Source organism: Pyrus communis, chromosome 14 (assembly GCF_963583255.1).
Source record: "Pyrus communis chromosome 14, drPyrComm1.1, whole genome shotgun sequence".
In the NCBI taxonomy this organism is placed as follows: Eukaryota; Viridiplantae; Streptophyta; class Magnoliopsida; order Rosales; family Rosaceae; genus Pyrus; species Pyrus communis.
In genome coordinates this window covers 13,011,250-13,027,334 of record NC_084816.1, presented here as the reverse complement: position 1 = coordinate 13,027,334, position 16,085 = coordinate 13,011,250, and the positions used below count along the sequence as shown (strand labels likewise).

Below are 16,085 nucleotides of genomic sequence, written 5' to 3'. Positions count from 1 at the left end.
CCTCGAAGAACAAAGTTTTCTTGAGTCCACCAGAGTTTGGAGAAAACCGAAAAGTTTATTTAATAATTCTTGAATGATATATATGGGAGCCAAAGAATTAAATAAACTTAATCATAGACCCTGGGGAAAGCTCATGGCTCTTAGGAAATTAAACAACATGAATTCAAACAGAAATTGAAAAGTCCAAATTTCTTACGAACTTTATTTTGCAGTTTTGGAAGTCTAAACGATCATTTTGGCCTTAAACACGACGAGCTCATGGTAAAATCATGAATCTTATTCTGCTTGCCATTCCCTTCAAAACGATATATTATACATCCAATTCTAACACCAAAATATCTCTTCTTTTCCAGAATTTGAAACCTTTTATTTTCTTTATTTTCTTTGTCAGAATTGACTCATACTTTGTCCTAAATCAAACTCTTCCATTGAAAGGAACTTGACCTCGAGTCCTTCTTAAAACAACCTTGAAAGCTAATAAACAACTCCCTTGTTAACCAAATAAATTACTCAACTTGAGGACGTGTGTATTTAGGTGGAATAATCATGAAATTAATTTCGTAAACAAGATTAAATTATGCCAATCAATAATCAAAATATTTTTCCTTCCCCAATTTTCTTGTTTCGTCAATAATGAAATTTAACTCCAATTTATTAGATTGTAGATTTTTCAAAGTCATAACAATTTCTGAATCACTTATACCTTGAATTTATTGAGTCTCCACTTGTGAGTTGTCATGTTTCGAGAGATCTTCAACAACCAAAACCATTTGTTATTTTTTTTCCACCTTGACCTCCACTGTTTCTTGGTGTAATGAAGAACCAGTCACCATCAATTTAGCTTCTTTTCTAATGATTGCTTGACATATCCTTGCTAGATACAATTTGCAGAAAATAGAAGAGAATTGGTTAATTGTTATCTGCTTCAACCAATGCCAAGTTTGATAGGATTTTTACCTTGTTGTCGCCTAAACTCTTGCATTTGATCCCACCATAAGCGCACATCTCCATCTAAACAAGAAGATACCATCTTCACCATATTCCTTTCCGGAATTGGTTGTACCTTAAAAAATTTTGCTACATCCTCAACCCACAAGAGAAAACCTTCAATGGAATCACTTCCCAGGAAAATAGGAATATCTTCAACATCAACTTGATGAAGTTGGCTATGAGCTGTAATACAAACTGACGCAACATGAGGGTAGAGGGGATACAAACATAAACCTTCGAAGAACAATGTTTTCCGGAATCTACCAGCGTTAGGAGAAAACTAAAACGTTTATTGAATAATTCTTGAATGATACATTATCTGACAGCCCGTCTCAGAAATTTTAAAAACGTACGCGTGAAAAGAAGATTTTGCCCCTAGCGTGATTTTTCGTTATGTAGTTATTCTTTTTGGCTTGGTGTGGCTGGTTTTGCACCACACACTCCTCCCCACACTCACCCTCACTGTTTTCTCCCTTTCCCTGCACCTGTCCCGAGTTCCCTTTCCCATCCCATTTTCCATACAACGTACGGACACACACCCAAACCCATCAAACCTCCTCAGATCGAAGAAACCAAGCACATATTCATGCTCGTGAGGCTCGTAGGAGTCCAACCATACTTATTTCAGGTGAGAATACCTTCGTTTTCACGTCGAACTCACGATGCGCGATTTTGGTACTGTTCATGCACACGTGATTTCTCACGCTTTTGGGAATTTCAAGCTTGTAGGAAGCTTGGTGAGGTCCCTAGGAGGCTCGGGGTGGTTCGTTTGAAGGTTTTGGACGTCGGGATCACGAGTTTCGAGGTTGGCCGGAGTTGGGGTGATTTTCCAGGTGAGATTTTGTGGATTTTAGCACTTGAAAGTAGTATGATTGTGTTCCTCTCGTTGTAAGCTTCATTTTGGTACCAATTTTGTGAAATTTGGTTGAAAAACGAAGAAGTTACAAAGGTTTGAATTTTTCCCGATTTTCCGGCGCCGGCGACGGCGCCGAAGCCTCGCCGGAGAAGACGATGGAATATTCCGTCAAATCTGACGGAATATTCCTAATGCCGTTGACGGAATCTGTTAGGGATAACGGAATATTCCTGACGGCGTCAACTGACGCTGTTAGCGTGCCAGGCACATGCCTGCGTGTGGCCGGCGCGTGCGGCGGTGAAAAATTATTTTAAAAATATGGGGATGTTCCTGAGGTTGAGTAGATCACGTTGGTGTATTCATACACCCCATTTGAGCATTGTATGAGAAGTTATTTCTAAAGGTTGGTTATGTGCTTTAAAATTAATGTTTTTGTAGTTGTTTCGCATATAGGTGATACCTATCCCGAGGATGAGCGTGGTCACTCGAGGCAGGGGGGCTACGACCCTTCCACATACCAGTGAGTGGGCTTTTGGTTTTCCGTATATACCTATATACTTATATTTTCCCAGAAATCGATTTAAACGTTTATTAGTTATGTGCCATATATCATATTGCCATTTGTTATGCATGGTTAGTTGCATACATATATGTGTGTATTGGTGCTGTGGACGCACAGGTAAGTGCCAGGTAAGTGTAATTCATGTTACATTCAGTAGTGATTTGAGATGCTTAGAGAGATCATAAATTGCACCCCCGGTGTTAGTGCTCCCGCTTAGAGTTGAGCACAGTCCTTCACATGATGTTCACCTCCCGCACCACACGCTCAGCTTGGATCCAAGTTAGGTGCACAGTCCTGTCGTACAGACCACTTTAGGTGGTTCCGACTCGTAGGTGACCCGCGACTATTCGCCCAGCCTTCACGTGATCGTAGCACTTGAGCGTATATATGTTACACCCAGGCCTGTCGTACAGACCACTTTAGGTGGTTCCGACTCGTGTGCAGGTCTAGTTAGTGAGATTGAGATTTGAGCTCTAGATTCAGCCGTACAGGTCACGTTAGGTGACTCCGGCTGCCAGACTATATGATATTGATATGATTTTTACCTGAGCACTTGCATTTCATTTTGAGATTTTGGCATGGCATATTCTGGAGCATGATTGGTATATATATATATATATATATATATATATATATATCTATATATCTATTTTCTGGGAAGTATACAGGTTTTACGGCGAGGGGTTAGAACTTATTTGTTAAATGGTTTTCGAAAAGCTTTGTTTTTGCCCACTCACGCTTTTGTTTTGCGCCCCTCCAGGTTCTAGTTGACTAGCACGTTTGGTGGTTTCCTAGAGGATTTTTCCGGCATTTCTGACAGACGATCACCAGCGTAGGGCCACCTTCGGGTGTACTGTTGTTGCGTCGTTTTCTTTTGGACTGCTTTAGGCTTTATACTCTGAACTTAGCGTCACACTTACACTTGCATTTGTTATTACTTTATGTAAAACCAGTTTTTATTCATTCGTATTACTATTTCCATTATTATTTTATTAACTTCCGCACTGTGCACATGGTTACGTCACTTCCACGTGACGGTCATCATGCCCTGATCTCGATCGAGGTGTGTCACATTACATTCAAGGTTTAAAAGGCACTAAGTGATAATCGAGCGGCCAGCTGAGGTTTAGCGCCTAGGCATCTAGGGGCTAGGTGGGGGCCTAGGCAATTTATTTAATTCTAATTAAATTTATTTATATGTTATATAAATGCCTACATATACTTAAAAAAATACATAATTGTATTGGGATACATAAATTGCAAAATAGAATAACATATAGATTATAAAGTATTAGAATATACTGAAAATATGGGGAACAAGCATATAATGAGTGTTCCAAATATTCAATAAGTCTCGTAAAATTTATTAAAAAATAAAATGCAAAATGAACATTATCTATTTTTTGTCTAAGTGAGAGGTGCGACCTAGGGGGGTCTAAGTGGGCTAGGCAGCGCTATGCGAGAATTTTTAGAACAGTGATTACATTGGGAGCCAATCGGCTTAATCACCTGGGGAAGCTCAGGGATCTTAGAAAATTAAACAACATGAATTCGAACAAAAGTGATGAGGTGCAGTTGACAGGAGTAATGAGGTTGGTTGACGGGATGGCAAGGTGGGGGGACTGGGTAGGCGCCATTGTTTTAGGAAATATTTCAATTTGTTTTCAAAAACATTAGAAATAGAAATAGTAGAAATTTGTAAGAAATATCATAACATTAAGGAGATAATAGAATTTCTGGATATGGTATAAATTTGTAGGAAATATTAAAAAGTTTTAGGAAATATTAGAATTTTTTGATATATTAGAAAATTTTAGGTAATATTGAAACTTTTGAAAATTGTATGTAATTTTTTCATAAATATCGTCATCACGCGCGCTTACTGTCCACATAAGGTAAATCAAGATTAGGATCGCTTACAACCCACAAAATATGTTGCGGACCCTGCAGTCAACATGAGGTTGACTGTCAAGATCGGAGACATCATCCTCCGCATAATATGCCCCATAAAAAGCCTCTAAATGGAAGAATATCTCCCTTGACGTGAAGGAGGCGATAATGGCAACGCCCTCAACAAGTGTGTGTGTGTGTGTATGTTTTTTTTTTTTTTTTTAAATTTATTATTTTTAATAATTTAACTTATTTAGTTATTTTTTTATTTTTTATTTTTTTTTAAACTAACACTTGCCTTTTTTGTCTATTTCAGAAAAACTTTGAGATTGATCTGGAAGAGTAGGATATGTCCGACTACATACCCTGCCTGTGGACTTAGTTGCTCAAGGAGTGGATGCACGTGCTCTGCAGGGTACAAGATTTTTGAAGCTCATGATGAAGCTCTAACCCATCCATCGCAGGATTTTGAGCATAGGATGGACGAATGGCACTAACTCAACGGTTATTTTCAGAACTTAAAATTTCTAAACATGGACATCTTTCAAAGTGAACTAGTTGGACATTTACTTAGAGACATGCCATCGAGAATAACATTGTTTTTCAATTTTACTACAATTGTACAAACATTTCAGTTTTAATAACTAAATAAGTTTTTTATATTGTGATATTATTTGAGATTAATATAATAAAATTAATTATTTAAATTAAATATAATTTCTATTATTTAAAAATAAAATAAAATAGTTTGGCCAACGAAAATGGTCATCGAACAAGGTATTTTATATTTTTAATTCTTTTTTCCTTATAAAGCTTGGCCAACGAAAATTTCATCGGTCTAAATATATATATATATATTTTCATAAAATATTAATTTGCCCGATGAATGGGCATGTCATGTTTGTCAAGCAAAGCTGGTCAACGCACCGTTACTTGACGAAAGTGTCATCGGAATATTGATCGAGCATGCTCTTGGGCGACAAATCTTATTTTGCCCGATCAAATTATTTTGTCTAGAAAGTTTTTCTTCTTCTTTTTTTTTTTTTTTTTTTTTTAAGTGATCGAACACTTGTTCTATGGTATCATATCGCTTATACATTTCGCAAAAGCCACTAGATAATTAATAGAATAACAGAAGTAAATAATTGAAAGAATGTTTTGCTGTATATCTTATCTTTCTAAGATAATAAAAAAAAAAAAAAAAAAACTTGATTATTTTATATGAACTTCCATCATGTGGTTTCTTCTTTATAATATTTGTTTTTAAATTGCCACTTGCAAGCCTTCTAATTTTCCGTTTTGTATTGTAATTTCTGAATCTGTATAAAATTCTTTCCATCTTTCTGGGAGTTGCAAAATTACTAGTTAAAGCTCGAATTTTGTCATGTTTTAAAGCCTGAAGTAAGTTGAATAAGACAGCGTAACTTCACCTGTTTTTTTAAATTAATTGATGATTATTTTATTGCATTATCTGACTGAAATTTGATTTCTTATTCTGGGTTTGCATGCATTTTACATAGTGAATGTGGTATTCTATATTCGTTCACTTGTCTTGCAGTGCTCACAAGAGAATCGAAAAATCAATGATTGTACTTTTTGTGAAATATAATTGTATTTTGTAATTCTAAAATTCCGATACACGTAAAGTTTGCGTGTTGTTCACCACTGGATCCACCAACAACCAGAAAATAAAATCACGTTAGGTCAAAGGTATGCTACTTTGATGTCAGATAGTCTCATCACTTCGAGAAGCATATAAAAGTATTAAGAGTAGGAGAGATTCTTTCTTGTGCTTTGAATATGGTCCGTTACCAGGCTTGACAAACGAGTCATTTTTGTGTAACACATATTATCTTAACGAATTGTGTTGTGTTACTCACTATCTTAATGGGTTCTTAACAGGTCGGGTCATTTTAAAATGATCCGATCCGTTATGACCGTGAAGAAAAATATTTTTTTTTTCTCTAAATTTGCACATACCACATTGTCAAATAATTTCACTTCGAAAACAGATTTCAAATGAAATACCTCAATTTTCACAAACCCTAGAAACAAAATGGGAAGTGTTATTGGCACTCCAAAAATTTCATTCTACACTCCTCACAAGTGTATTTTTCTTTCCAAATATAGAAAGTTTGGAGTGTAGAATGAGATTTTTGGAGTGTCAATAACAATTCCCAACAAAAAATGTGACATCCCACATCACCCAGGGGAGTGATCCTTAAATGTATATTCTCATCCCTACCTAGCACGAGGCCTTTTGGGAGCTCACTGGCTTCGGGTTCCGTAGGGTTTAGGGTTTAGGCAATACCTTTGTTTATCTACCCATAACATAGGTTTTTGTTCCTAGTCTATATCACATGTTTTGTTTGGTTTTTTTATGTGCCTTTATTACATATTAATTACATTATCTACATCACAGATTTTTAAACTTTTTATCTACTTCTGACAATGTTTTTTTTATTTATACTTTTGATAAACTTATCCTATTTGTTGTATGGGGACTTTTAAATGTTTTTTTATTCGAAAGTAGATTAAAATGAAACGTCACGTAACGATAAACTCGTTTCATACAAATTGTTTTTCAAGAGCTAATGTTTCAATGCGTTTGTATTTGGAATATTGTTGAAAGTTGTTCACTCTCTCCCTCGTTTCACTATCAATATTTTGAACTGATGAATGTCTTAGTGTTTATTTTTATTTACAAATAATAAGATAATCGACGTGAAACTTCTTTGTGCTTCTCTCTCGAATATATATACTGTTTGGGCCCGAAATAATATTGTTGGGCCGAGCATAGGGTTGTGCTCGGCCCAAAGCTGTGTCAAATACTATAGGCTGCCTGATGGATTCCGGGCCAGTAAAGCTGTGTTAAATACTATAGGCTGCCTGATGGATTCCGGGCCAGTTAGCAGGGTCGGTCGAGTCCTATCCTAGGAAGGAGTAGTCCAGATAAATAAGAAGGGTCGAGGAAGTCCTGGTGCAACGAGGATTCTCGGCCAGCGAGGAATAAAGCCTCGAAGGGGGGTAAGTTCAAAGTCCTAATGGGAGTAGGGTTGTTCGAAGTAAAGTTGGAACGGGACAAGGACTCCCAATCCAGATAGGGGTTTGATTCGGTCTCAAGGAGTGGGTGCCATAAATACAAGAAATCATGCAACAAAATGGGGACCTTCAATTCAACATACAATTGCCCTGCGCAAAAACTCTCAAACACCTTGAGATTTTTCCTTTTCTTTTTCTGCCAACACACCTTCAGTTTGGATAAACAGCACTATCAAGGCGACCGGCGAACATCTTCAGTTTGGATAAACAGCACTGTCACCGTAGAATCAGTCGACCAAGGAGCATCTTCAGTTTGGATAAACAGCACTGCATCGAGGCCGACTGGTTACCTATCCAAGTCTCGGCCGAGGAGGGTTTTCGAATCCTTATTGGCAGGGGTCATCTTATCAGCCTTCTCGACGAAGTAGGGTGTCACGAGCTACGACATTCGGCGTATCGGATGCCGAGTGATTTTATGATTGGGTATTCACAAGTAAGTTTCAGAGTTCGGCATTCTGACAGCCGAACCACGTTCACCATCAAGACGTACATCACCTTTGAGTATTTGTGTCCGTATAGTTTAGTGTCGATTCGACGTGCTTATACTCTTACGAACATAATCACGGTGACCGAATCAGGCACTGACAATTTGTGAACTTCGCAAAACTAGCAGCCTCGTCTTCAGGCTCTAGAACCTAAAGACCGAGAGTGTTCCTTCCTCGGTCGCAGTCGCAAGATTAAGAAGTCGGCAACGCGCTTAACGCGACAACAACGAATTTTACTCCTCAACCGAGTGCGGCCGACGAGTTGGCACGCCCCGCATTCAACTGAAGGACTTAGTTAGCCTATTAGTTACTCGGCCTGTGCGCCACGTAGGTTTTGTATTTTTAGGGACAACATTTTGGCACGCCCAGTGGGACTATTGTGCTAGACCTTCGGAGTTCATGACCATTGAGACACGGTCCATAAAGAAGAAAACAATCATGGGAAAGTCAACAGCTGACTTACCAGTGCAAGGCCTTGGGCAGGATTTGCATCCGACGAAAAATCCGATCATTGTTGTGCCGCCCGAGGTTGTAAGTGCGACGCACCGAGAGAATGAAATCTGTCTCAGCGGATAAACTCACAACCCATAAGTCCCTAACCAAACAGAAGGCATGTTCGTTGAGGGAATAATGAAAGATGCGATGAAGATGATGGGGAGGGTTCTGATCCACCAACTAGGTCGTTTCTTCGGAGACGACTCAATGAACAATATCGACAGGTCGAGCAGTCGATTGGTCAAAAGATGAATGATTTACTAGACGCAATACGAAGCAACAACGACACACAAACCAGGATGCTTGAACTATTGGTTAGTAAAGCCTTTGAAGATAGCCAGGTCAACCAACCTCGGTAGCATTCTGCTACAAATGTTCCAGTACAAGCCAAAAAAGGTCCGCCCGGCTACAACCAATTAACTTAGAAAAAAGAGGCAGACCAGGCAATAGATCTAACGGACCAAGCCAGGGAGAAGAAGCAGCTTCATTCAACATGACCGAGGTCCAAAGAATGATCGACTCGGCCCTAAAGAAGGGACCGAAGTTTCCAAAATTCATCCATCCATACCCGGCTTATGTAGAGAGGTTCGAATACCCGCAAGGCTTCAAGGTCCCCGATTGCAGTCTGTTCGCCGGAGAATCGTCCTTATCCTCGTTAGAACATGTGGCTCGTTTCACGGCGTAGTGTGGAGACGTCAATAATGACTTCCATAAACTGCGGCTGTTTAACTTTTCACTAACAGGCTCAGCTTTCGCTTGGTACATTAATCTCCCATCGAACTCCGTACAAAGTTGGGAGGAATTGGTCGAGAAATTCCATGAACAATTCTATCGGCCGAGGATGGAAATGTCCGTATCATCGTTGGCTAGGATGGCTCAAGCGTCCGACGAATCTCCAATGGAATATTTAACAAGGTTTAAGTCGGCCAGGAATTGGTGCCGAGTACCTCTCCCTGAAGTTGAATTCGTCAGGATCGCCCTAAACTGTTTGGACGTGGAATACAAAAAGAAGTTTCTGGGGGCAAATATTCGAGATATGTACGAACTTGCTCAACACGTTGAGCAGTATGATTATTTGCTCCGAGAAGAGAAGATGTCGAAGTCACCATCCCGGGTAACATTGTATAAGAATCCCACGGTTAGCTATGCCAGTGTGGACGCGGCCGAGATAGTAATAGATAAACCTTATGTCTGCAAGGCATTAGCTCAAGTTAGTTCCAAAGACACCAAGACCCGTTCGGCCACCGAAGAGATGAGTAAAACATCGAAAGTGTACACTTTCGATATCACCAAGGCCGATGCAATTTTCAATCAATTATTGGTAGCAAAAATCATCAAACTTCAACCAGGGCACAATATCCCTAAGGCCGACGAATTGAAGGGCAAAATATATTGTAAGTATCATAATTCTAATAAGCACGCAACCAATAATTGTGTTGTATTCCAAGACACGATTCAAAGTTGGATTGAGAAAGGAAAGCTAAAATTCCCAGAGAAACAGATGGCGGTCGACGTCAATCCCTTCCTCTCAACAACAATTGGTATGGTAGATGCTCATCTCCCTAAAAACAAAGGAAAAGGGAAGGCCGAATACGGCCCGGTGCAGCATGTCCGTAAATAGAATGGTCAACCAAGACTGAAGATTGATTTGTTTTCAAATGCACCACCTACGGAGCGCTTGGGGCCAACCATCAATGAGCCTATGACGGGGTCGAGTTCCGAGGAAACTCATGAATCAATGGTCTTATGTAACCATTGTAAAACACCAGTCAAACCTAGAAAGAGGACATCTTCGGCACCAACCTCAGGCCCATCATCCACGACCTTTACAAAATCGCCAAGGGAACTTAGTAATGGTCCACGACGCCAAGTGTTTGAGAGACTCGGCCCACAGGTACGAACAAAAGACCAGGCCCCAGTTAGGCGGCGTCTTGACTTTGATGTACCTTTCTATAACGAGGATTATTACTCGCACAATGCCAGCAGTTCGGGCTCGCTAGTCGATCGAAAAACTTTCAAACAGCCCAGGACACCAGATCAACGCTGGTACAATTACAATTCTCCAACTGGCCTATATACGGCGTTGTCTAAATCTTAAAACGTCGTCGCCAATAGATAGATTGCATGGCTCGGCGACGAGAAGCGCAGGCCAACCCTGCCAACCGGTGGTAACCAAAAGAGGCCGTGGGAAGCATTGATGATCGGCCAACCCTGACTATCATGACCAAATTACTCGAAGGAAAAAAGGTAGCGACTCGTGACTTTGAGACCACTATTGAAGAGTCCGAGAAACACATCAAGCTCCTTCTCCGGCCTGGGGAGACGAGAGCTCGTCTCGAGCATTTTAGACAAGAGGCCGAAAGGAAACTTTCTCCGTTACCACCGCTAGAACCGTTCATCAAAATACGACGCAATCTACACCCTTCATTCCTCGATGACTCCTTAGAGTACATGCGGGAGTTTCATGAGAAATATTCCGCCAATGACTTATACGGACTATCCAAGGCGTGTCAGGAAGCCCTCGACCTAGCACTAACTTGCCCTGATGCCGAGCAAATTATCCAGAAAACTTCCGACCCAGCAATGAAAGCTAGATTCCAACATATACAGGAGGCTCGGGTCCTCAGCTTTGAGGTTGATCCCTACACGGATATCGACACCGCCGAATTACCTTTTCCACTCAAAGACCTTCAGCATTTGCGATATCATTTTGAAGTTTTCTTGGCTATATCTCTCTTCGGCCTTACGGCCGATGAGGAAAAAAGGGTGGCACGTTTGGATGCGTATTTGGACACAAAGAACGCCCGCATCACCTACAAAGAACAAGCCTGTAAAGTACATGTCCAAAATAAATCTTCGGCAGTAAACATGGTCGAGGAAGACAGACAAAATAAGATAGACTCGGTCAAAACGCCTCAGGAGCCGGTTCGCGCTGAGGCACTCAAAAGTCCGATTGAGGATGCTCCAACGACTGATACTATGGTTACTTCTGTGGAAGACGACGACCACGATCCGATGGGTCCCTCAGTCCTCGAACATATGGAGATTAATATGGTCCACGTCCTACCGGTTGAGTTCCAACCAAGTACCCATCAGTCAAATTTCTTGGATGGGGACGTAGTTGCTGAAGAAGCAACACAAGTGGATTTCGTCGCAAACGACGACGATGGGGAAGTCTGAAACGGCGACAACCTTAAGGCAACGTTGACTCAACTATTCCCCCGTTCCCCTTCGGTTAATCTCCAACATCTAAAGCCGTTATACGTCACGGCTCATATCGAAGGATTTCCCATTTCTAAAGTGTTTGTCGACCGCGGAGCCACAATCAACATTATGCCGATGTTTGTCATGAAGGCCTTACGCCGTTCTGATAACGAGTTTATCTCGTCAGGAATAACTATGAGCAGCTTCATCGGCAACAAGTCTCAGACCAAAGGAGTGCTCCCGTTAGAAGTCAGCGTTGCCAGTCGTCACCACATGACGACATTCTTTATAATTGATTCCAAGACCGACTATAATGCATTACTCGGCTGCGATTGGATCCACCAAACCAGTTGCATTCCTTCATCACTATACCAAGTTTTCATTTTTTGGGACGACAAATCGGTCATAGTACACCCAGCCGATAATCAGCCATTTGAAACCAACACGATTCAGGCTCGCTATTACGACGATCACGTCGGCTATATTACCCTCCAGGGTTTTAACAAGGATGGACGGCCGACAAGAATTTCAATACAGAAAGCTATTGAGATAGGAGCCGAGACTGTCCAACAGGATTCGGCCAGACTCAGCTTAGCAGATTTAATCACCAATGCCGATAATTGACGCCATCAAGCAAGAAAGGCGTCAGGCCGTGGTTTCATCGACAATGGAACGTCTGTTGGCCCATTGGTACGCCATTGCCAAGCAGCCACATTCCGGCATAAACTTAATCGAATTTTTGGCCGAAGCAGATAACGGCCCCGTTCTATCTTTTGACAAAGTTCAGGCCCCATCAGCCAAACTCGAAGACAATCGGCCCTAGGTTAAGGACCCATTGGAAGAGATCAATATTGGCACAGCCGATGATCCTCGAACATTGTTTATCAGCGCGTTACTACCACCTTCTATGAAGTTCGAGCTTTGTAAATTGCTTCATGAGTTTAGAGATTGTTTTGCATGGAATTATCATGAGATGCCAGGCCTCGACCGAAACGTTGTAGAACATGAGTTACGCATCAAGGACGGGTGCAAGCCTTTTCGACAACCCCCACGCCGGTTCTCGACCGAAGTACAACTTGGCATCAAGGACGAATTAGTTCAGCTTCTAAAAGCCGGGTTTCTTAGGACCGCTCAGTACATCGAATGGTTGGCCAATATCGTCCCGGTGTTAAAGAAAAGTGGAGCCATCCGCATTTGCATCGATTTCCGTAATCTAAATCTGGCCACTCCCAAGGATGAATACACAATGCCACTCCCAAGGTACCTACAAATGGGTAGTCATGCCATTCGACCTCAAGAACGCCAGAGCCACATACCAACGAGCCATGAATACGATATTCCACGACTTAATCGGTACAATCGTGAAAGTTTATTTCGATGATGTGGTGGTAAAATCAAAGCGTCGCCAAACGTACCTGGATGATCTGCGGCAAGCGTTCCTTCGCATGTGCAAGAATAATCTCAAAATGAACCCAGCTAAATGCGCCTTTGGTGTATCGGCCGGTAATTTCTTAGGGTTTTTGGTGCACCATCGTGGCATTGAGGTCAACGAAAATAAAGCCCGCGCAATCATTAGCGCTACCCCCCACAACAAAGAAGCAATTCCAATCATTGCTCGGGAAGATAAATTTTCTCCACCGCTTCATCGCCAATTCGGCCGGCAAGATGAAGGCATTCTCTACGCTCCTCCAACTTAAGGATTCCGACAAGTTCGAATGGCGCGAAGAACATCAAACGACATTTACGCAAATCAAGGTATCCTTTTCCACACCACCCGTACTAGTTCCACCTCGTCGCGGCAAACCTCTTAAACTGTATATATCGGCAGCCGCTGAGTTCATTGGTTGTCTCCTCGCGCAAGATAACAGTGTGGGGCGTGAACAAGCTATTTTTTTATCTTAGCCGTAATCTGAGTTTGCCGAAGCTAAATTATTCACCCGTCGAAAAACTGTGCTTAGCTTTGTTTTTTGCAGCATCAAAACTTCGGCACTACATGCTCCCATATGTTACGCAGGTCATTGCCCAAACAGATGTGATTCGTTACATGCTCACTCGGCCTATCATCAAAGGCCGAATTGGGAAATGGACGCTCGTGTTATCCCATTTCAGTCTCCAGTACATCCCCCAAAAGGCCGTCAAAGGCCAAGCTCTTGCCGATTTTTTGGCCCAAAACCTCTCTCCTTATGGTTTTAGGGGCAACGACGTCGACATCGGTTTAGTCGCAACTCGCGATAACCATTGGACTATGCATTTTGATGGTTCTAGTACTTCGACCACGACTGGTGTTGGTATTGCCATTCAGTCACCCGACCACTACCGCTGGTATTTTTCTCTCAAGTTAGATTTCAGCTGTACAAATAATCAGGCCGAGTATGAAGTTTTCATCATCGGCCTCCACGTTTTACGAGCATCCTGCATTCTCGTCCTCGGTGATTTTAAACTCGTGATTAACCAACTCAACGACATATTCTGTTGCATGAGTTGTACTTTAGCACCCTATCATATGGTCGCCACCTATCTGGCCAAGTCATTTGAACGGATCACATTTGAGCATATTTAGCATATTCACAACACGGACGCCGACGAACTCGCCCAAATCGCCTCTGGAGCACAACTCACGGGGGGCAAGCTAAGCCAGGTAACACCCAGAGTTCTGCGATCGTACCCAGCCTTGGTTAATCAGCAAACTCTACAGCGCAATCACGTAATACGAACAAGGGTGATGTCGCTACCATCCTCGGGGGGACCCCGTAGAAGTATGTGCCGTCGAGGTACAACCAGACGATTGGAGAAAGATGATGCTTCGAAACTTCGATAACCCCGATGGGAAACACGACTGGAGAACGAAGGTCCTCGCCACGAATTACATGTCATACCAAAATGAATTATACCGAAAGGGCAAGGACGGGTTACTACTATTGTGCCTCGGCCCACATGAGGCTGCCCAAGCGATGGCCGAGGTACATGAAGGAATTTGTGGGGCTCATCAATCAGGACGAAAAATGCGCTGGTTGCTTCTACGACACAGTTACTTTTGGCCCAATATATTAAAGGATTGCATTGAATATGCACGGAGATGCATATCGTGCCAAATTCATGGACTCGTGCAAAGAGCCCTGGCCGAGTTACTCCACTTGGTTACTAAACCATCGCTGTTCAGGGGATGGGCAATGGACGTAATTGGCAAAATCATACCATCATCGGGGGCGGCAAAACATGCGTGGATAATAGTGGCAACTGACTACTTCACTAAATGGGTCGAGGCAAGGTCATACGCCGAACTCACGGCTAAAGAAGTATGCAATTTCGTAGAGGAAAATATTGTGACCACATTCGGCGTGCCAGAAACGATCATAACCAACAATGGCACCATATTCACGGCCGACAGGTTTAGGGAATACGCAGCAAATCTGAATATTTGACTTGAGCAATTTACGCCGTATTACCCACAAGCAAACGGGCAGGCTGAGGCAAGCAATAAAGTGTTGATCGGCATTCTCGAAAAAACGGTAAGAAAGAGGCCTGGGATGTGGCATTTAAAGTTAAACGAAGCATTATGGGCATACCGAACTTCACCCCGATCGGCCACCGGAACGACTCCTTACGCATTAACTTACGAACATGACGCTATGTTGCCAGTCGAGTTGAGTATAAACTCATTACGAGTGATGAGTTAGTTTGGCAAACGTTCGACAAAAGAGAATTAGTTTGGCAAACGGTGTTGCCTGTTGGGATTAAAGACCCCAGGTTTGCCAAATGGTCGCCAAATTGGGAAGGGCCTTTCATTGTTCACAAAGTTCTTGGCAAGGGGGCATATCATCTCAGAGATCGGACCGATTTAATTCACAAATTGCCGATTAATGGAAATTTTTTGAAAAAGTACTATCCAGTCACGTGGGAAATGCAAGAATAAATACCATTGTATTAATTGGTAGAAAAAGGTGAACAGATACATTCGAGAGGCTCCTAAAATAAAAAATAAAAAAACAATTTTCTAGAGGGTCGAAGGGAGGAAAGTCTCGAGGGCATCTTTCAACTCCAGCCACTTCACTTCGCTCAAAATTATCTCAGCTTGCCTCGTCTTCTTGTTAAGCTGCAGTTGCTGGATATGCCGCACGCCGGCAGCCAAGGCCATAAGTCGAGCTCTATTCGCCTCATAGTCCCTCTCAAGCTCTGAAGCAGCAGCAGACCTTTGCCTTTGAAGCTCAACAATCTGACGCTGAAGATCAGAGATCTTGTGATCAAACTCGGTTAACTGCGCTTTCTTTGCTTTTATCGCCTCCACCTCCGCCCGACCAGCCTTATGCGCAACCTTGGCCGCCTTCAAGTCGTCATCGGCCTTTAGAGTTTGTTCAAAAGGACTTGGGAGGCAGAGAGGGACATGAGCTCATGTAGCTTAACAAAAGCTTGGGCCTCAGGCACAGCCTCCACTGGGTCGGCAGAGGCAGCAGAGGAGCCAGCTACACCAATCGTACTTTGAAGAAGAGCGTCGAGCTCTACT

General features: G+C 42.1%; 1 protein-coding gene across 1 annotated transcript; it reads left to right on the top strand.

The window, feature by feature from the left end:
* Positions 1-12,557: 12,557 nt before the first annotated feature.
* On the top strand, positions 12,558-14,144 carry LOC137714390 (uncharacterized). The gene is made up of 2 exons (XM_068453619.1): positions 12,558-12,844; positions 13,487-14,144. Exons 1-2 carry the CDS (start codon positions 12,558-12,560, stop codon positions 14,142-14,144), a joined length of 945 nt encoding a protein of 314 aa, XP_068309720.1.
* Positions 14,145-16,085: the final 1,941 nt, after the last annotated feature.

Excerpts from the sequence above, each read along its gene's own strand:
- LOC137714390 (XM_068453619.1), top strand. The coding sequence starts at position 12,558 with ATGCCAGGCCTCGACCGAAACGTTGTAGAACATGAGTTACGCATCAAG. Across the intron at positions 12,845-13,486 it reads TACACAATGCCACTCCCAAG|CCGTAATCTGAGTTTGCCGA; the intron begins GTACCTACAAAT and ends TTTTTATCTTAG.